The following is a 22,732-nucleotide window of genomic DNA, read 5'->3' on the forward strand; positions in this document are numbered from 1 at the left end:
GACAAAAATTTGTTTTCTTATTAATTGTGCTGATTTTAGGCTGACAGATGTATGTATGTATAGGTGTGAGTGTGCGCGTATGAGCGCGTATGGAAGTACACTTATTGCTAGTATACACAAAAATATATAGCAAATTGATAATTTGTATAAGGCATAAGCTCTATCATCTCTATATTACTTTCCTATTCTGTGATTCTTAATGAAACTATATAAGAGAGATAGACTCTGAAAATTGTTAATTAAGCATTCTCTTCAATATATCATCTGAAAATACTTTTCGATTATATTTTTTAACAATTGAGATATGTTTCTCAATCCGAAAGAAATATTTTTTTAATATTAATCACTAGCTCGTTTGTTATGTTATAAACTATAACTTCTATATTATGAATACAGCATTTGTCAGTACATTTAGAAGTATAAATTATACAATTATAGATTTATATTATTGAACATTTTGGGGAATATCATTCAAACATCTAAAATGGATTTGATTATATAAAACTGTATAAATTTAAAGATTATATATATATTTTTCTTATTCACAATTATTACAAAAATTAACAATTACCTAACTTTTTAAAATATATAGTGCTTATTTCTGAAAATCCATCATAAATAAAAATACTCAGTACCTTTCGGATTCTATTATATATTTCACTGTTAAAATCAATTTTAAAAATTTGGATGTTATTCCTCGTTAGAACACTTTTTCATGACATATATTGTGGAATCAGTCAAAATGTATCTAATATTTAAGAAGTCTTACCCATCTGTTACATTTTATTTTCATTATAGCAATTTTTTTTCTTAGTACTGATACCAAGGCTGTCGTCGCACCCAGCGTAATTTCATACCAGATGCGGTACGAATCTTTATACTGGCACATTCTGCAGCACGAACAGTTTCTTTTACGCTTTGCATAAGATTTTGAGCATTTCCAACTAACATGTCTGTTGCTTCCTGATCTTCTTCTGTACCTACAGTTTAGATGTGAATTAGATATTAAATAAACTTAAAACATTGAAAATAAAAAAAAATCAGTTTTTAACATTACCAGACAGAAGAAAGTAACAAAAGTTAAAATAGAATAAAACATTTACACCAAAATATTTAGTTAAAAAAGAGATAGTATTTGTGCTAATTTGGTCTAAGTTTGTTTCACAAAAGTTTTAAAAGGAATGTGTTAAAAAATAAAAGTATTCACTTCTACTACATATTAAAATCTATAAAATATGTACTACATTACTTAATTAATGTACATACAATACTGAAATACAATAATGAAATAACTTTAATGTAATGAAAATTCAGTTCTTAACATATATGTGATGCGTGCTATAAAAAAATTTTTGTTTGCAATTGTAATAAGGAATGTGTGAGAATATAATAATTGAATAATATTATACATAATGAATTTATCATTTATGTTGGAAAATACATGCAAATATATGAATAATAGATGCTAATATTAGCATATAAAAATAGTGTATGTACGTGTTCATACACACACATGTAATAGAAAAGAAACAAGAAAACGTGTAAAAACAAAGAAATATCATGCTAAAAAGATGAAGTATGTAAAATGTATATAACAATATTAAGATAAGATGAATGATACAAATAGAAAGTAGGAACTTTAGACTAATTTAAATTAATATTAACAGATTACAATCATGAACTGTATTATATGTATATGAAGTATGTATATCTTTTAGAGTACAATGTTGCTTTTTAAATATACACAACATTAATATCCACGTATTAACTTTTTTAACTATATTTTCTATGCTAACTTATACTTATTTCATTAACTTACTGCAGCCAATCAATTCGTCTACATCGTGATGAGTAAGGGCATATCAAACACATCAATAATTAAATTGAAAATTAGAAAATTAAAAAATTAAATTATACATTTTATAATTCGTTGGGTAAGTACATTTTTTTTATATGTTCTTTTAACGTTCCTAAATTTTATGTAATAAATTCTTTCATAGTATACTCTGGGGAAGACTAAAATATGCATGCATTGTAATGCAAATGCAGAACTGTGAAATATTCAAACAGTTAAATAAAAGAAACTCTAAAGAGAATGATAAAAACATCAAGCATAATTTATCAACATTTTTACCATAAAGCATCAACTCTTCCCAGGTGGGGAGCGTCTCTATGTATGAAAAATGTCATTAATAGCTGTTTTCATTAAGTGATTCTTTAAAATATAGAACTCCCCCAAATTCTATGACTTTTTATTAATATTCTATTCTCAGATAATTAAAATATGTTTTATTATATATAGAAAATTAAACAATTTGTATAGTGTACCTTGTGCACCTAGCATTGTAGCTTTCACTGTAGATAATATTTTTAATTGTGTACCTATAGTAGGTATTCGTTCACAAACTTGAAGGAGATTCTATAAAACAAATTTACGAAAAATATTAATTTTAGCTGTATAACATAATATAAATCGTAATAGATAAATTATATACATACAGTACGAATACGTTTGTCGGTACATTCTCTAGCTAATTCCTTAGCTAAACGAGTTACTTCCTGAGAAGCTTCTGCAATGGCCTTAGCACATGCGATCAGATCCCGTTTATTACCACCTTCTCCTCTAACTAAACCTGATAATCGACCCATTAAAATAGCCATTTTCTTCGCAGCAGCAATAATTTCATTGTCTTTGCTTGACCATTGTCGTACTTCTTGGTGTAAGCCATGAGCAGCCATCTGAAATTTTACTAAAATGATACGTCGATCTTGCATTTTTGAGAATAAAGAATTAAAACACAAATTGAATATACCATTATAGGCTGATTAGGCTGCGGTGCGTGCATAAACATTTCATCCTCATCATCCGTTTCCGGTGGTGGAGGTCGTGGAGGCGGAATATCTCCACCAGGCAGAGGTGGACGCGGTGGGACGACTTCTGTGTAAATTATAATAATTTATGTAAGAATGATAAGTTTTCTCAAATAATAAATTCTTTGACAATACAACCATTGTGCACTTAATATACATAAAAACAATGCACATTTCATAATTACCATCATTATTACCATAATCATAGTAGTAGCCTACTATTCCATGTAGCATTAAAGATATAAACACATATTAATTTAAAATTATATATTAATGTCATATGATCATAGTAAAACATGCACCAATAAACAAGACAACTATGCAATGCATTAAAAGAAAAATTAACACTTATATTAACTATTTAAAACAATGAATGCAATTGTTAGTATAGAGAAATGAAAAGTAAATTTGTTAACTGAAGAAATATCATGAAAATTGTAAAAAACAATAAACTATTTGATACAATGATTTTTTTTAGATATTTGTTAGTATACATATATTTATAAAATTCAACGAAAATAAGTTCAATGCGCTATTATTTTTTCAGTAAATAAAAGATTTTTTTCTATTTTTACTTAAAATTACGTATGTTTTATTTCTTTAAACCTCATTGTTAAAAAGATGCTATACAAAATAATATATATTCAATTTCATTATACACATGCTTTGCTCCCATGGATAAACAGAATTTTGAGCACTAGACACTTGCAATTTCAGTCCTCAAAAATACTAATTTTGAATTACCTCCATCGTGAACTGATTTTTCTAACTCGTTGTCAGAAGCCAGTTCTTGATATAAGAGATCAGGGTTATCTCCTGATAAAAAAAAAGTAATTACTTCTATCTCTTGACTTTCAAGAACAAATGCTTTGGAAATTCATATATCTATTTTCATTTTGAAGCAAGATATTTAAAAATACTATATAAGAAGAAAAAAGAATCAAAAAATATATTCTTGTTTGATTTCTTTTCAAATAATGGTAAATACCTTCACGTGCCCACTTTGGTAATGGGCTGATAGAGCGATGTTGAGGTTTATTTGTGTTTAAATTGGAGCTGACGACACATAAATTGCTTGGCGATGGTTGATTTCTTAAAGGTTCACCAACTAGCATTTAAATAAATGTTTAAAAATATTCTCATTTTTTATTAAAATTATAAAATAAAATATTATACTGAGATATCCTATTTCTCTTAAACAGATACCATGTGTCTCATTAAATATTAATATTAAGTTATAAAATGAATGTAGTATTACACATGATATTCTTGATTTATTAATACTGTTCAGTTATGCGTATCTAATGAAGTCATAAAAGCAGTATTTAATTAATATAATAATAATAATTTAATTTAGATATAATAATATAACTAACATAATAAATATAATAATATAATAAATAATATAAAGATAATTAATCATGCATAAATTATCTTTATGCAGGTGTATAGTACCTTTGTCTATGAAGTAATTATATTGACGGCTTGGCAATTGTTTTTCTGGAAGAATATGTTAACTTTTGTGTTATAATAAAGCAAATGTTTGAACTTTGCCTAAGAAAATATGTTATAACAAGCGAATTTTATTTATCTCGTTGAATAATTAAATATAACTGTTGGAGAATTATAAGTGGATAGAAAAATGAGATAAATGACTTAAGGTAAATGTTTTAAATACTAACTTAAAGCATGAGTAAATATACTATGAAGATAAAACTATAAGAAAACATAAATTTGTTAAGTGACTAAATCGAGTACCTATTTCCAAAGTCCCATTTTTACAAAACATGAAAGAATATATGCAAAAAAATTTTATACACTTACCATCATTAAGATGTAATTGCGATACCTCTGGTGGGGGTATTAGATCTGGTTGAATTATGATAGCTTTACGGACTTGTCCAACATTAGACAAAAGCTACAATAGATAACAATAAATAAGTTGATTACAACAATGATTAAAACTTGATTCATGTTTTATACTACTCACTGCGCGGTTACTTTCTCTCCAACGAGAAACTGCATTACTATCGTTAATATTAATCGCAACTAACTTTGCATCTTGGACCATCGGAGCAACACCTAAATAGAAGTATTTTTTATTAAGTTTAGATAGTACTTAAATATATTTAAAAGAATTTAATTAAATAATTCATGTGATATTATTGTGTATCATTTACTATTTTGGAGAATGTCTGTAGCTTGATTCACTCTTTGAATGAACGCAGGATCCTCGCTATTATCACTTTCTTGTTTTGCCACAAGTATTACTCTGTTAGCCAATCTAGCAATGGCAGCTGTATTGTCAACCATTTTTTGTGGATGACTTTTTGCTATAGCTTCCTCACATAGGAACGAATGCTTTTGCATTTGTTCTTCAGAAGTTCTAATGAAATCCCCACTATCAGTTGCTTCATCGCATAATGCACGTGCTCTCTGCATTGTTTCTGCATATTGCTGTCGCAAATTTTCAAAATGTTCATCCGCAGCTTTACTGTCTGGATAAGTCATTCGAATTCGTCCAGCATTAATTAATTGTGGTGTTAAAGATTCAACTTGCGAAGCACTTGCAGTTAACGCTTCTGCCAATTTTTTGTTACCTCCACTACCTAAGATTTAAATAAATTCTATTATATGAGTAAAACAATGATAGGACTACAATAATAATATATCCACATACCACCAGCAGCCACCATTCTGGCTGTTTTTGCTGCCCTATTGGAAAATGTTTGAAGAGCATGGGTTTTATCATTGAAATTTTGATCGCGACCTAAAGTGCCTTCCGGAGCTAATACAGCGTCCGTAAATTGTTTTAAAGGCGTCGTTATATCGATGAAATCTTCGACTACTCTCGACACAACGGCTTGTTGTATTCTATTTTTCAGTTCATACAGCTTATGCGACAATTGACGAGCGATTTCTTGGGCACGAGGTGTGTTCCCTTGACCATGAGCGCATAAATCTCCAAGTTGATGAGAGAGATTGTCAACTTCATCGCAAAGTTGTAGAATTTCTGCTTTATGTATTCCTGGTAGACCTTCGGCAACCTAGTGTTTAGAACATAAATCAACTAATAAACATGAAAAAGGTTAGAAGTTCGTCGCATATATAAATATTGTGATACCAACAGAATAATTAAATTAAGTTTTTATTATTAGCATTTAGAAGGAATACTCAAATTGCACACGTAACTTACGCTTGCTACGTGTTGCTGATTCTTCCCATTTGCGGCATTTAAATTATTAAAATTAAATGATAAACTTCTAGATTCATATAGTTATAACATGCCCATACATTCGATAGCAAAAAGAAAGAAAAAACAGTAGAATGTAATATTTTATTTATGTACCTTTTTTCCTTCGTGTATAATTAAAGCTATAGCTCTCTGACCAAGTCCTTTATCATCATGTTGTGGATTAAGAAGCCATTTATTCGCTTGTTCTAGACGACCTGCAACTGTGTGAGCAGTTTGCGTGGTACCAGATTTATCAGCAGCTTCTATAGCAGAGGCAATAGCATTGCGAAGTTCGTTTGTTTTTTCTTTTATACCACGCGCTAAAGCTTCCGCTTGCGGTGTAGTTCCTTTGAAAATAAAAATATCATAAGGAATCAGTACAAAAAATTCACAAAACACATTTTATACCCAGATATAAGTATGTTTATATAAACCTTTTTCATTCTGTCTTAATTCACAAAGTGCATTGGTCATAGTAACAATTTGTGAAGTTAATTTTTGCAATGGTTCTGCCTGTGAAGGCGGGAGATATCTTTCTGCCAATCGTTGTGCTTGTTCAACTATTTGACGAAGACTCTTTTCCCCTACTCCACCTCGCAAAGCAAGTCCGTCATCTAACCAATCATAAGCAGCTCTTATCCTAGATTCTATAGCACTTTGTGCTTTCTTTAATACCTTAAAAAGAGAAATAAAGATATCAAAATATATTCAAATTTTATATACCATACTGAAGTTTTTAATAGTTGATACACACTGTTAACTGATCAGCATCCCATTCTTCTTCATCATATGTAGTAAGTTGCAATACCCTAATAATTTCATTTAATTCATCTGACATTCTGCCAGCTAAATAGTTACGATTTTCAGCTGCTTCTTCTGCTCCTTTACTTCCTTGAGAAATAATGTGAATAAATATTTTCATAGAGCAGATGAGAATTGGTGCAAGTGTTTTTACCTATTACATATTTTAATTTATAATACTTGTTACTAACATCAATACAGTTTATATCATATATTAACATCTATTATCTCTGTACTTACTTGCTCTAAGCAGCGTACCAGAATTTCTCTATGTACTTGATGAGTTAGTTCTTTTTCACGAGCACTCACTTCTTTCGATACTTTGCTGAGACAAGGACTTAAATTTTTAAGAAAATGAACCAAATCTTCCATTGTTTCAATAACTTCTGTTACTGCCAAATAATCTAATACTCTTTTGCATTCCCTAATAATTTTACGTACTTCACTTTCATCAAAGCACAAAAGTAAGGAACTAGTTCCTTGAAGGATCCCACGTGAACCTTCTATTAACTTTTTCCTAATAAACAGATTACATTTTTATCTCAATATATTTTGTAAATATTTTTAACTTTATAAGATTATGTAACAGCAGCTCTATAACATGAATTTTGTCTTAGTTTCGATACCTAGCTGGTCCAGAATATGGGTCTTGTTTTAACATAGCCGATGCCTCTTCCAAGAGACGTGAAGCTCCTTCAACTCGTTGTAAAGCAGCAGGCATATCTTGTTTAAGCAAAGCATCATCAGAAGAATTAATTGTTTCTTTTCCTACCTATATATATCAATAAAAAATTTAAAGAAAAATGATGAAATTATTTTACTAAAGTAAATTTAGTTTAAAAGACTAACTTACCTTAACAAGATTTGCCACTGCCATACTAACTGCTTGCACAGGCCTTCCCAAATCAGGCATTGCATTTCCATCTTCAGCTTCTTCATGTAAGATGACAAGTCTCGAAACCTGCAATATACAAACATCAATAACACAAAATTTTTAGGAAATAGTTTTGAAAAATTTATCTAGGTTAATAATGTAACTTTTATAATCTTTTTATGTTTACTTCATATATTTAGGACATAAACAAACATTTGTCATATAAACACGTATTAAAAAAAGTATTTAATCTATATCTGAACAACATATAAATAAAGCTTAATTCTAAATGAAATTTCCAAATAATTATAAATATTTGTTATATATTTAAATATATCATATAATTTTAACATAAAACAATTAAATATTAAAAATTGACAATATACAATAATTCTAAAGAAAAATATATTTATTCTAAATAATTTTTGGGTACATTAGTATAATTGAAAGTATAATCTATATCGTATAATCTATATCTATAATCAATTAGTATAATCTATAGTATAGATTAGTATATAATTAATATAGGTATAATTTATACCCATAAGTATATCTATATTTATAATCGATTACTATAATCTACAGTGTATAATCTATACCTTTAAGTATATCTATATCTATAATCGATTAGTATAATTAATAAATATATCTATATACATATTTATCTTACATTAACATTGGAGTTATCTAAATTAGCATATTCAGAAAGACAATCAATTTAGAGGACATTAGTAATTTCATATGTATAATGTGTAGGATGGTTTAATGATTGGTAGACTAGAACATGTCCTTTTTTAGAGATACAGAATGATCTTAGTTTAAATAACATGATTTTTCATAATGTCTGTACTAGGATTGAATTTCATATAGCCAACCTTTTAGACCTAAAGATGAATTTAGTATCCCTGCCCTATATTTGTAGAATGATGTCATAGTTCTATATAAAGAAAGACAAGTCACTTGGCAGGTTTACCATGATAATAACATCATTCATAATAATCAATGGCATAAAATCAAAATTATAAATTTCATAACATGTATTAAATATTATGTTTTTAACAAATAATTCTAGTTTGACAGATCTTAAATTATATAAATATATTTTACAAATAGATCAGATAAAACATATGAAAAACATTTACTACATATCTTATATTATGACAAGTGAATTATTTTTAAAGATGAAATTAATGAATTCCTTTTATCGAAAATCTGTCTCCTTCTATCTTCATCCTTCTCTCTCCATTCCAAGTAAGAAATATCCATGACATTTTTGGAAACATAACAAAGTTAGTGATGATTCTATAAATATAACAATTAAAATATTGAAATATAAATATATTTACCTGCTGTGCAACAGGCTCGAGGATACTTTCTATGGTTTTTGTATGAAATACCGGCATCTTAGCTGCCTTTGTTACGAAAAAAACGTAAAAATGCCGATTATTAGAACGTATGAAAAGGAAACAAATTTGCTTGAAAATTTAATGAAATAATTACACGCGAAAACATTAACAATGCGTTGCAAGAACCAAACAGAACTATTTCGAGAAATAACACGAAGTAACTTATCCGACGTACTACTAGGATGAGAAAATACGTAAGTAATTATACAGTGATGAATCACGAATCACGATTCATGATCAAGAATTACGATTCTGTATACGAGAAAATTGTATCGATACAAACATAGAAATCTAGGGAATATTGCGTATTCTTGCCTTGCTTTCATCTTGATACATCACAAATTGTGAATCAGTTTGAATATTTTTGGCATGCACTTTAAATGATATGAAATTCTGATGAAATTTAAGCAGTATAACATTTAATAATAATAAAGATTTTTCTTTTTATATCAAGATCTACATAAAAATATTCCGTATAAGCTATATTGGTATAAATTAAAACACTAGAATTTTATAACGTTTAAAATTCGCGCCAAATATATTGAACTTGTTTCATAACTATGTTCGTGATGTTTCAAGGTAGATACGCAATGTGTATGCAAACGTGTTTTGAGGTTAGTATTTCACTGCATGTTACAAACTGCACTGTTTGTGTATGTTACAAAGTAAATAAAGAATTTTTATATTGCTGACAACTATACAAGTATACAAAATGTGTAAGATTCATGAATTACAAATCATAAAATAAAATTTTAAGATTTGTAAATTTATTTCCAAATGTTATGTTACATTTGCAAATTTTAATTGTATGTCAATTTAATTAGCAGAGATTAATGAAATAAATGACATAATTAATAATATCAATCCATCACAAAAAATACCGCAAAAGGCATCGAAACTTGGCTTGTATCTTATTGGAATAACAGGTAGTATAATAGAAAATATATTACGAAATGTAATTATATTAACTTCCATAAATGTGATTCATTTATATTATCTCTTAGGAGGCATTGCGACAGCTATTAGTGTGATATGTATTCCATTTGTGAGTCCTGCCTTTCGCAAAATATGTTTGCCTTATGTACCAGCTACGTCTCAGCAAATAAGAAATGTATTGCAAGCTTTAGAAGGACGTACTGGTTCTTTGATTGATCTTGGAAGTGGTGATGGGCGTATAGTAAATATTGTCTTCATATTGTGTAAATATTGAATTGTTAGTAAATACAAATACAGTACTATAATTTTATAAATAGGTCTTTGCGACAGCAAAAGCAGGATTTAAAGCCCATGGAATTGAATTAAATCCTTGGTTAGTATGGTACTCTAGACTAAAAGCTTTAATCACAAGTTCATCTTTACAGACAAAATTTATAAAACAGAATTTATGGAATTATAACTTAAAAAAGTATGATAATGTTGTGTTATTTGGTGTCGATCAAATGGTAAATTTTATATATTATTTTTCATATAGCTTCTCTTGCACAATGTAATTAATGTAGTATACATTTTCAGATGAAAGATGTTGAAATAAAGTTTATTAAAGAGCTACAAGAAGATGCTGTTATAATTGCTTGTAGGTTTCCACTTCCTACTATAAGTGAAATAAAAACAATTGGTGAAGGTGTTGATACAGTTTGGATATACAAGATTTCAAAAAGTTTAAAATAGTATAATTAGATATGAATTTCAAAATATTTATAAACATTGTAAATATTGCGTAATTATAAATAAATTACTCTGTATAAATCATGATACATATCATAAGTAGATAATGACAGACTAACGAATAAATAAGCTTTTTGTTTTATAAAATTTATATGTTAATATCTATATGCATTCCTATCAATTAATTAGATATTTTACATTTATGCAACAAGCATAATTATGTTCATACACATTTTCAACTTCGTAATTATTCATTTGTTTAGCTGTATTGTAATACTAGGAATTTTTCAAATTTAAGTTTCAACATTTTTAATATTCTGCAATGAAAAATTGAGCTAATAAATTTAAAAATCCAAATATTGGAATACTTGTATGTAAAAGTGTAGAAAATATTGTCAATTTTTTTTGTTGTTTCAAAATTGCCAAGTATAATAAACTTGGTAAAGTAAAAACATAAATAAAACCACTTAAGGCACCTGTATATCGTATTATTGTACCAATATATGGTACAAACACTGCAAATAAAATGCATATAGATACCAAAATAACGTTAACTAGAATAACACAGCCTGTATTAAATGTCTTACACGTTGATGTAAGTAATTGAACACGTAACATGTACGCAAGTAACGGGTAAACGGTTAATAATTGGAAAAGAAGAACAATTCGAGCACCTACTGTTAATCCATTCCATTTTTGAAAATTATTCAACAAATTCTGTAAAAAAGATTCAATTTTACTTGTTATTTTCTTTCCTAAAAGTATTATACTTTGATGCTTAATTTAATATTTTACTTACATCTTCAATGCATGATTTGTTCAGCGGAAAACATACATAAAATACTACACCTACTATAATATAAGTTAGAGTAACCAATAGATAGGCTATTGAAAGATCTCTTCCCTGTAATTAAAAGATAAAACTTTTCAGTAGTTTAATTATATTTATGCGAAGAAGGAAGTAAAATTATTTACATTTTTACTTTGATCATGATTATTCTGCATCACAGTAATTATAATGTTGTGAATGAAAAACGACAATGCTAACATCCCAGAAAGTGCAGGAAATGAAAATTTCAACGTCCAACTTATGTTCCACTCTATTTCATTCATATTAATACCCCATGAGTACGATTTAATCAAAACAAAGGTAATTAAATATATGATTGACATGGTTCCTATGACACATACAAAAAAATCATAATTTTATAAATCAAATGTGACTTAAAAAAATATTAAATTTAGAAATCATTTGTATACATACCAAGAGAATTAAATTTTGTAAAAAAGGTGGGACTATTAAAATTTAAAAACGGAAATATTAATAAACCAAGGAAAATAGGAACTGTTTTATACAGATCCCAAACTGGTTCCAAAGTATTATATGTATAATCATGAATTATTAAATTTGTGCTATTATAGATTATTCTTTTTGGGCATAGTACTAGAATTAAAATAAATAATTGATATTAATCTTTCAATATATATCATGAATAAAATATACTTACCTTCTGATGTGTATGAAATATTATCATTTGTATAGTACTGGGATACTAAACTATCTATAAAAAAAATATTCAATTTTTCTAATGAACTTTACATAAAAAGCAAAGATTTATGCACATTTACCATATATGAAATTGACAGTATTATATAAGAAATTAGACATTAGAACCCAGTAAGCTATAGTTGCACCTATTAAAACTGTAATGCTAAAAGCTTTGGCAACATATTCTGCCCACTTGTTAAGATATATCCGACATAATTGAATTACTTCTATTCCTTTTTGCCCACCTAAAACATTAAATTATTGTAAACATATTATTGTATTAGTTTCCCTAAACAAAAAGAATTAAATATTTTGTACCATAATATTTATGTACAAGTAGGAGACAATAAGCAGTATATAGACATAAACCACTCATCACAAGTATTAGAATAATACCAGGAAAGAAACCAGCCATTTGAATACCCCATGGTATTGTTAATAAGGAGGAGCCTAATATTGTGTTCCAAATTGAAAATCTATAAAGATATGAAATTATATAGTTACAAATAAATAATATTCTTTAAAGATTCCTATTAATTATTAACTTAATCTGTCATATAAAATATATAAAAAGAAAAAAACAGGTATTTAAAAGTTAAAAAATGGAAAGTTGTAGTTACAAAAAAAATTAAGAAAAATATATGTAGGTTAATGATCTAAAATTTTGTTATGATAGTGTTGGTTGTGCTTATAAATAAATTGCATAACTTTTTATTCTTTATTTAGGTTATAGTGTAGTAAATATTGTTTAAGTTAATATTGGAACTACCAATGGCTAAAATGATATATGTATATTGCCAGGAAATTTTACAGAAGATTATAAGAAAATTCCTTCTGTAAATTTATATAATTTTTGTGAATTGGTCATTTTGAGAATTTTGATAATTTTAGTATTAATGTTCATCAATATTCAATCATAGCATCTCATATGGTTCCCTTGTTATTCTTCTTAGGTACCAGCTACGAGCATTGACCTTTCGGGTGGCCGTCTGTTGCCCAGGCAACCGACGGAGCACTAACCCCTTCTAATGTGAGTATACTGTGTAGTCGTCGTCGTCACAACCACCCGATGGTGGTCGAAACGTGAGCGACTGTTAACCATGTTAGTTTGATACTCTTTCGTTTTCATATCTTAAAATCATGCATCCGCTTTGATCTTTTACATTCTTCTTCCCTCTTTTTTGTTTATTTAAAATGGAAGAAAGGCAACATATCAATATGTATAATTTAAAGTTTCTTTGTTCTATTATGCTACTGCATTAGGTGCGTGCTTTTAAGATGTGAGAACGAACGATGGTGTATATGATTTTAAACATTAATTGAAACATTATATAAATAGTAGTGGAAATTAATATCATGAAAACAAGTTTAATATCCTTTGAGATCTTATTTTGACGAAACTTAGCGAAAGGAATTTCGATTTATATAGGTAAGTTTTCTTAATATGATGTATGTAATAATAGTTTATAACAATGAAATATCTAACTTGTCAAGAATTATTTATAGAACGGATGATGTTTAAATATATTGTCCTAATTAAACATTTTTTTGTTTGCTTTCACATTTTGAGTTCATAATTTTAATTTGCAGAGCTATATTGAAGATTTAGTGAATGAAGAGAAAAGATCACAAACAATATGTAATAAAAAAGCATAAAAATGTTATTGTAAATACAAGTTACTTTTTATATGCATGTATCAAACGAGAGGTGAAAGATGATGGAAATGATATATTGCTTATAAGAAACAAGTTAGTCTTCCATGTTCAAAATGCATACAGGCATTTCTGATGCAAGATTTCATTTTTCTCTCATCATCAACCTACTAAAAATACGACTACAAAGAGATAACAAAAAATTTATGAATGTGATTAGATTTCTGAACACTGTACTAAGAGAATTGACCCAGAACCCTTTCTTGATGATAACATGATAGCTGATAATAATTTATAATTAATACTATATTATACTATTGATGCTAAATTTATTAATGCAAGAACAACATTAACAAAAATTTTCTTTTGCTGATTGATAATCATGTGAAGCATGAGATTTTAGAAACATTTTTGCATAATAGTATATCGAAAAAACATTGGATATTAAGAACTAGATATTATGTTGTTACTTACATTGTGACTACAGAGCTTTGTTTTGATTTAATATCCTTGCATGTAGCTTCCTCAGCTTCCTATTGCAATAAAATTAAGATAACAATTCATTTATAATTTATTTAACATAGCTGTTCGTATTTATGTTACTATATATTTAACAAAATAGAAATGTTACAATAAGTTCTCACAACTATTTCAGTATCAGTAAAAATTTTAAGTGAGAATATGTTTGTACTAAGTAGAATTTTATGATTGCAGTAGAATTTAACTAAAGATAATGAATATTATTTCTTTCTATATTATTCTATATTATTCCTTTTATTTCAAAGTATCCAACCTTGATATAAATATTATATATTGAAACATGCAATTTTATATTGTTTGTGGTGTTCTCACCAGATCAGTATTATGGATTTCATAACATCTGTCTTGTCTTACGTTTAAGGAGGAGGAAGTGTTTAATACTAAAGGTGTAACTAAAGTATGATTTTCAGCAAGGGGTGGTGGTCTCTTTGGTACTACAGTAATGTTAGAATGGTGACTACAACTTTCTAAACTACCATACCTATGAAAAATTGACTATAATAAGCGATTATTATTAATAATAATATTAAAAATGATACTTAGCAGAAAAAGTAATGTTATTTCATTTATAATGAAAAGAAGTATTGTTAAAGGATAGTAAGAAAAAATTGGTACTTGAAATAGCTATTTGTAGGAGTGCAGTCTAAATCACTGGTTTCAGAATCTTGAAATATACTGGGTTCTATACTAGTATGAGATCCTGAAGAGAATAAAGGTGCACTTTCAGATCCACTATCATGCTGTATAATACAAGATTTCCAATCATTTTTACATCTATACATGTTATATTTAATTTATGCATATACATGCACGCCATATAAGTGGAACTATCAAAATAAAATATATGCGTTATTAACCATTTATCCTACAATTTTTAATTTTTTTAATTATTTTTCTTATTATTTATATTTTTTATTATCTTTAATTGATAATTTAATTACCATAAAAATGACTTACTTGCAACGTTTATCAGTGTGTTCAAATGTTAAATTTCACACTAAAACTTTTCGAAAATCAAATTTTGCTTATATTCGTTGTTTATAATATTATTATATTTCTGAAAATTCGTATAGGCATATTAAAAGCGTTGATTATTAATCAAAAGATGTGTTTATATTTAATTAAAAAATTTCACTTATTTTTGAGATACTATGTGATTACACTATCAATGATACAACCTATGATACAATTTATAATACAGCTTTCACAAGCGAAACTTAGGGAGAACTGTTGTTTTAAACAACTATACGTCTGTTTTGTAAAATCGCGTGCTTATATCAGGCATTCTTGACATAATAAGCTCCCTCCTCCTTATTTTTCTTCGCTAATGCTGATCATCATAATAAGTAAATCATCATCTACGCGTGCGTGTACTTTTTACTCGACTTTTCTCTCTACATTTTCGTATATTTTGAAAAAAAAATTGCCGAATAACAAGATACAACGAATTTAAATGTAACGTATTTGGAAAAGTAGTTCATTTCTTCTGTGATATAAAGAGCAAACTTCATTTTTGAGTTACGCAAACGTTAGATGTATATATGTGTGTGTGTATGTATATGTGGGTGTATATATATATCCGCTCTCTATAATTTTAATATGTAAAAAATTAAGTTTTTAAATGTTGTCTATCAACCTATTGTACCGATAGTATACTAAATAATTATTTGATAAACATAATTGTTAATTTATAGTACTCTTTGCAAGTCTATACATCAATAATTTTACGGAAATCTTAAAGCAAAAATCGCAAGATTCTAGAATTAAGATAAAAGTCATCCAGTTTTAAATATCACGCATTTAATTAATTATTATTGACACGTTAATTACCGTGGTCATCAGTAACCCACGTTACTAAATCTTTTAGAATGATTAACATAAAAGAAATTTCATAGGCCAAATAATTCTCAACAATGTAGCCGACTTGGATAATATTGCCAGAGACAAAGTACACAAATACAATATAATATTTTGTGCAAATTAAGTGTTATGGTGGTAGTATATTTTAATCTATTGTGGTTCCCAGGAAAAAATATATTATAATATAAATATATTTTATTTAATTATAATAATAAGAATATGAATAAAATTCACGTGGATCAGAATTATTAAATGAATCGTTCCTCATAAATGAGAATATTATTAAGGAAGTTTTTATGCGCTCAACTTAAACTTATTTGTTTAAGGTAATCGAGAATGATAAGGCTCGTTTAATTTAGCATTTTTACCCATTTTCCGGATTCACGTTATCCGGAAGCTACTACTAGAATCAATAAAGACATCGATATAAATTATAATCATTGAAATTATCAAATGTTTATGTTCTATTATCAATTTTATACCGTATAGAATATTAGTGTATCGCGCTTGGAAGAGCTATGTTCTTCATAAAGACAATATTATTAGCAAGTGGCAAAGCGCGGGCGCAATGTTTTAAAGATGGTTGACCCATGCCCTTGTGTGTCATTGGTAGGCAAAGTTCAGTCTGCTACCAAGCGTCGAGGACGTGTTATGAAATTCACAAATCTGATTTTTCTCTACTGTTTGGGTTCAGATACAAATAATTTCATTTTATTTCAGTGGATATCACATTAAGTGTAATATTTGAAAGATGTCAAACGCAGTGTCGAGCAAAATTGTAGAAACCCGAATATACGATGGTCAAAAGCCGGGTACGTCCGGATTGCGAAAAGCGGTGAGGGTATTTATGCAAGAACATTATACAGAAAATTTCATTCAAGCAATATTGCAAGCTCTAGAAGAACAATTGCCTGGAAGTACGTTAGTTGTTGGTGGCGATGGAAGATATTATGGAAAAGATGTGGTTAGAAAGATCATCAGGATTGCTGCAGCAAATGGAGTAATTTATTTAAACTAGATTTACATTTCGTTCATTTATATATATGCTTTTTTATTTTATTAAAAAACTATTATCTCTAATTTTATTATTTTAATTTATTATTTTAAATGACTATTTGTTGCATTAGGTAAAAAGATTAATAATTGGGCAAAATGGGATACTTTCGACTCCAGCTGTGTCTACTATAATAAGAAAATACAAAACTCTAGGAGGAATTGTTCTAACAGCATCTCACAATCCTGGTGGACCCAATGCTGACTTTGGCATTAAGTTTAACTGCGAAAATGGTGGTCCTGCTCCAGATAATGTCACAAATAAGATTTATGAGATTACTAAAGTGCTCAAGAATTATAAAATTATACCTGATATAACCATAGATATAGACAAGATACAAAGTACTACAATTCAGGTGGATGGAAATCCATTTACAATAGACATAATAGATTCTGTGAATGATTACTTAGAACATATGAAAAATATCTTTGACTTTTCTAGTATTAAAACATTATTACAAGGAAGTAACAATCGTCCTCCTTTTAAAGTTCTTATCAATTCAATGAATGGAGGTATGTAAAAGTTATATTAATAAATTTAATTCTTTGATACATTTGTTAAATAATAGTTAATCATTTCTAGTTACTGGTCCATATGTAAAACGAATATTTAGTAATGAATTAGGTGTCGATGATTCAAGTACTGTTAATGCAATTCCATTAGAAGATTTTGGTGGGCTTCATCCTGATCCAAATTTAACATATGCCAAAGATTTAGTAAATGCTATGAAAAATGGTCCATATGACTTTGGTGCTGCTTTTGATGGGGATGGAGACAGAAATATGGTAAATAAAATATTTATTTGGTATAGAAAATAACTAGCATGAAAAATGCAAATTTATGCTCAATGTCTTTGCAGATACTAGGCAAAAATGCTTTCTTTGTTACACCTTCTGATTCATTAGCTGTATTAGCTGCTAACTTAAATTCAATACCATATTTTAAAAAGACTGGTATTAAAGGATATGCTAGATCTATGCCAACAGGTGCTGCTATAGATAGAGTTGCAGCAAAAACTGGTGTTAAACTTTATGAAGTACCCACAGGCTGGAAATATTTTGGTACATATTAATTTTTGCATATGTTTTTACAGTATATTTTAAACACATAAAATTATATTTTATTAATAATGTTATGTTATTAGGTAATTTAATGGATGCTGGTCATCTATCACTTTGTGGAGAGGAAAGTTTTGGCACGGGTTCGGATCATATTCGTGAAAAAGATGGAATATGGGCCTCTCTTGCATGGCTTAGTGTAATTGCAAGTCTTGGGAAGTCCGTAGAAGATATATTATTAAATCACTGGCAGATATATGGGAGGAACTTCTTTACAAGGTATTATTTTTATTATATTGTATATGATTAATTGTTGTACTCTGTTTCGTAAATTATGTTCTAATTTTATAATTTTATACTATATGAACCAGATATGACTATGAAAATTGTGATTCTGAAGCAGCAAACAAAATGATGCAACACATTGAATCAGAAATGGAGAAACCTGGGTTTGTGGGTTCAAAATTAACATCTGAAGGGAAAACATATGTTGTAAAATTAGGTGACAATTATTCTTATATAGATCCTATTGATGGAAGCCAAGCTAATAAGCAGGTATTGTATTATGATTCTACAAATTCCACATAAAGTAACAATATATCATGACAGTATAGGTTACTATGCAATTTTATATAACAGGGATTAAGAATTTTATTCCAAGATGGTTCCCGTATAATTTACCGTTTATCTGGTACGGGAAGTTCTGGAGCTACTATTCGTGTGTATGTTGATAGCTATGAAGATGATACAGCATCTTTAAACAAAGATGCTCAAGACATTCTTAAACCGTTGGTTACTATTGCGTTAGAGATAAGTAAATTACGAGAATTTACTGGTCGTGATGTACCAACCGTGATTACATAATACTAATGATTCTTGATCGTTTATCGTTAACAAAGATATATAAAACAAAGAAAAAAGAGATTGTTTTACATTATAAGCAACTTAAATAAGAGAAATGTCATGCCTTGTATAATGACATTATGAATTGCAATTATTACGCAAAAGATCGTTGCATAAATACGTGAATCACAAGTTCGATAACATTTTTCCTAAAATTGTATAATATATAGATAGAATTGAAATAATATTCAGTAATATTTTTATGATTTCGATATGAAATATTCGAATATTCATCGTAGTAATGGAACTTGTTTTAATCATAAAATACTACAAAAAAAGTTTTAATGATATAATTCATAATGTCGCGCGTACAACTATTAAATATTAAATAGCTTAACAAAACACCCAATATTATAAAAATGAACGGCAGCGTATTTCATACTTTTTTATATAAAATTTTTCAAATTTTCATTTGACTATAAAAATCTTTGATATGGTTGTTATATTCAAAAATAGTTTACTAAAACAAAAATATACTTATGTGTAGAAAAATCTAAAAGAATGTATAGTCAGTAATAAATCTAAGATCACGCGTATCTTTATACGTGGAACTGTTTGCCAAAGGTGTTCAAGCATGCATAAAGATGGAAATAGTTTAACCCTTCGTTATTTGTATAATGTTGCATAAATTTATAAAAAAATGTTCGCTTAATGATAATTTGTACGTTACATTAAATATTACTTTTACAACAGAATTGTTTTATATTATAAAAAATATTAAATATATTTAGGATTGAATCTTTTTATGTGTAAAGTAATAAAGAATCTGGGTATATGACATTGTACAATTTTTATCGAGGGGTTAACAAAAAAATATAACTTCAATCGTAATTGAAAGTAGTATGTTATATTATTCATTTTTAACTATGTTTTAATTTGTTTTATGATCGTTTTTTTAATAGGATGGCGGTTGCTCGTTTTAATGAAGTAGGATTTGAAGTTTGTTATAAATTTCATAATATTGTTTTTGTAATACTATAAAATAGAAAAATGATTTCTATTATTTGGATCTAATTTATGTAAATGGAGGCACAGGATATAACAAAATTTATGTAAAATACTTTATTTAAAAACAGTTGTATCCAATATAAGTTACACGTGAAGATGTAAATAATTGTAAAATGTTAATTTTTATAATCAAACAGAACATTTATTTTCAACAAAATATATTAAAAACATGTAACTTATTTTTTATTATCTATAATTGATTTATCAAAATTCTATATTGTAAAATTCTTTCTATGTAAAAATGCTTAAAAGATACAAACATTAAATCTCAAAAGTAAATATTTTTTAAATATTTAGTTTTGTATATAAATACCAATTTCGTTCAATGAAAAATGTTATTAGCTTTTTACGTTATTGCTGTATATTTTTACTAGCCATTCTTTATATTGATAATTATTTCAAATATTGTCTAATATAATCATTTAGTTCTATCTCTTACTTATTTATATAGTGTAAACAAAATAATTATGATATACATTTTTTGTTCTATCCTTTAATTATAAAATGATATACAAATTGATAAATTAAACAAAAAGCAGGGATGCGTGTAGAAAGTGCTGTTTCAAATTTCAAATAATCATGAAAGAGATATTTTTCGATATCATGACGAATTTTGAAATTTGAAATTAACGAAATTTGAAATTATGAATATATTATTGTAGATTGAAAATTTCTGCCAATAAGGTATTCGGTACATTATAATAATATCATGTTAATGATGTGGAATAAATATAATTTTTAACAATATTACATTAAATGGGTATATAAATGATTTTTATATAAATCTGTTTTATTTTACAATTTTGTAAAATATGCCGAATATCTTATTAAAATTAATTGATAGAATAGGATATGCCTAAAAATTTGTAAAAGTAAAATCAATAATAAGATTGTGAAAGTATAAGTGGTAAATGCGAGGAAAGTATAAAAATGTTAATTGGTACATGTAGCCAAAATTTATAACTGATACGATCAATTGAAAAGATATTATATATCTTATGATAAAAAAAAGCAACGATAATTCTGTATGCGTTACTTCTATTAATGTAATATTTTCAAGTGTTTTATTTTATTTTTCTGTTTTCAAATATTATATTCGCGATGGAAACGAAAGTATGAAATCGAAAACATTGTTGAAACCTGATTCTGAAATTTTAATTTATGAAGGTATCAAATATTCATGAAAAGTGTATCATTCATCTTACGTACATTTATTCACATTTGCATATAAAGTTTTAAGTAATGGCAGTATGCAGCAATACATATTTATGGAAATGGAATGTATCCATAAAATGAAATTATGATACTGTATTGATATATTGGTGAAAATTTTGAACACATTGTAACTGCAGCACTTTTTGAGAAAATTTCAAAAAGAATTTTGTAAATAGTTGAAGGAAGAGGGAGAATACTTGGGGACCTGAGTCGACGCAACGCCCATTCTATTTCATAGTTATGTCACAGAAATATGTGAAAAGAAAAGTAATTCATTTATACTCCACATCTTTGCCATTTCATTATTAATTTGCATAGCATTGATTACTGATAATGAATAGCAATACATTAAAGTAAATAAGAAAAAAGTCTAATACAACAAAATTGAAATATAATTAACATGTAACTACCCTATCGAATATAACTGAGTTACTTTTTAGATAAAAAACTTCTCATATTTTATGATGTAACATGAATATGTAATATGGTAATGTGTCATAGAGACCAGCAATGACTGCCGATTTTAATGTAAATTAACATGTAACATGTATATCATATTGAAATACTAATTATTCATTGTAGGTATATGAATGAGTGGTTCTCCATAAACACGTGATCTTAGATTTTAAACAAGCAAAGTTATTAATTGTCAAATTATCGTATGGATTTTTTTCGTTTACTAACATCTCTTTTATTTGAAAAATTATGTAATTAATACCCATATTTTTACAAATAATACTTATTTAATCGATGATAAATAGCAAACGCCAGTATAAGAGATGTTTTTAAACGGTATCTATCACTTAAAACGCGGTATATTATTTCTGTAAGTTCTGTATAATGAAATACGTGCGTTGTTCGTTGTTAAAACAAAGTTTTTTTATGGCATACTAGAACATAAACAGCCTGAACTTGAATAAAAATATGGATGTATTTGAAATTGAATAATTAAAAATTTCACAATTTATACCTTGTGATGCGATCAATATGATTTTTAATAAATCAATCTTTACTAAACGAATATATTATTATTACATAAA

General features: G+C 27.4%; 4 protein-coding genes and 1 long non-coding RNA gene across 29 annotated transcripts; 2 read left to right on the forward strand and 3 right to left on the reverse strand.

Moving 5' to 3' along the window:
* Positions 1-509: 509 nt before the first annotated feature.
* Positions 510-9,485, reverse strand: LOC126870028 (vinculin). 22 transcript variants are annotated; one of them, XM_050627366.1, is made up of 23 exons: positions 9,282-9,485; positions 9,128-9,193; positions 8,452-9,014; positions 7,761-7,868; positions 7,534-7,679; positions 7,148-7,424; positions 6,861-7,061; positions 6,541-6,781; positions 6,221-6,453; positions 6,068-6,088; positions 5,552-5,918; positions 5,052-5,480; positions 4,862-4,953; positions 4,696-4,789; positions 4,327-4,371; positions 3,860-3,979; positions 3,616-3,687; positions 3,057-3,089; positions 2,814-2,938; positions 2,500-2,739; positions 2,329-2,419; positions 2,135-2,170; positions 510-980 (listed from the first exon to the last, which is right to left on the reverse strand). In XM_050627366.1, exons 4-23 carry the CDS (start codon positions 7,818-7,820, stop codon positions 811-813), a joined length of 3,093 nt encoding a protein of 1,030 aa, XP_050483323.1. In that variant the 5' UTR covers positions 7,821-7,868; positions 8,452-9,014; positions 9,128-9,193; positions 9,282-9,485; the 3' UTR covers positions 510-810. The 22 variants fall into 22 exon arrangements, with proteins under 22 accessions (XP_050483323.1, XP_050483325.1, XP_050483324.1 ...); XM_050627368.1 differs by having other exon boundaries at positions 8,452-9,017; XM_050627367.1 differs by having other exon boundaries at positions 8,452-9,021.
* LOC126870144 (uncharacterized) lies at positions 8,173-8,444 on the reverse strand. The gene is made up of 2 exons (XR_007691136.1): positions 8,323-8,444; positions 8,173-8,257 (listed from the first exon to the last, which is right to left on the reverse strand). It is a non-coding gene; the product is annotated as an uncharacterized LOC126870144 (long non-coding RNA).
* A 262-nt stretch (positions 9,486-9,747) lies between the features above and the next one.
* On the forward strand, positions 9,748-11,003 carry LOC126870104 (ATP synthase subunit C lysine N-methyltransferase). The gene is made up of 5 exons (XM_050627572.1): positions 9,748-9,903; positions 10,012-10,113; positions 10,192-10,364; positions 10,441-10,629; positions 10,700-11,003. Exons 1-5 carry the CDS (start codon positions 9,900-9,902, stop codon positions 10,853-10,855), a joined length of 624 nt encoding a protein of 207 aa, XP_050483529.1. The 5' UTR covers positions 9,748-9,899; the 3' UTR covers positions 10,856-11,003.
* On the reverse strand, positions 10,836-15,651 carry LOC126870060 (sodium-coupled neutral amino acid transporter 9 homolog). Of its 2 annotated transcripts, none has more exons than XM_050627482.1 (11): positions 15,552-15,651; positions 15,210-15,421; positions 14,907-15,075; positions 14,529-14,587; positions 12,720-12,877; positions 12,482-12,646; positions 12,361-12,414; positions 12,117-12,296; positions 11,828-12,030; positions 11,652-11,756; positions 10,836-11,569 (listed from the first exon to the last, which is right to left on the reverse strand). In XM_050627482.1, the coding sequence occupies exons 2-11, from the start codon at positions 15,374-15,376 to the stop codon at positions 11,162-11,164; spliced, it is 1,668 nt and encodes a 555-aa protein (XP_050483439.1). In that variant the 5' UTR covers positions 15,377-15,421; positions 15,552-15,651; the 3' UTR covers positions 10,836-11,161. The 2 variants fall into 2 exon arrangements, with proteins under 2 accessions (XP_050483439.1, XP_050483440.1); XM_050627483.1 differs by having other exon boundaries at positions 15,210-15,459.
* On the forward strand, positions 12,944-22,713 carry LOC126870056 (phosphoglucomutase). Of its 3 annotated transcripts, none has more exons than XM_050627470.1 (8): positions 12,944-13,830; positions 17,175-17,454; positions 17,582-18,020; positions 18,091-18,293; positions 18,368-18,569; positions 18,653-18,845; positions 18,938-19,121; positions 19,206-22,713. In XM_050627470.1, exons 2-8 carry the CDS (start codon positions 17,206-17,208, stop codon positions 19,428-19,430), a joined length of 1,695 nt encoding a protein of 564 aa, XP_050483427.1. In that variant the 5' UTR covers positions 12,944-13,830; positions 17,175-17,205; the 3' UTR covers positions 19,431-22,713. The 3 variants fall into 3 exon arrangements, with proteins under 3 accessions (XP_050483427.1, XP_050483428.1, XP_050483429.1); XM_050627471.1 differs by lacking the exon at positions 12,944-13,830 and adding an exon at positions 16,007-16,145; XM_050627472.1 differs by lacking the exon at positions 12,944-13,830 and adding an exon at positions 17,045-17,063.
* Positions 22,714-22,732: the final 19 nt, after the last annotated feature.

This window comes from Bombus huntii, chromosome 10 (assembly GCF_024542735.1).
Source record: "Bombus huntii isolate Logan2020A chromosome 10, iyBomHunt1.1, whole genome shotgun sequence".
In the NCBI taxonomy this organism is placed as follows: Eukaryota; Metazoa; Arthropoda; class Insecta; order Hymenoptera; family Apidae; genus Bombus; species Bombus huntii.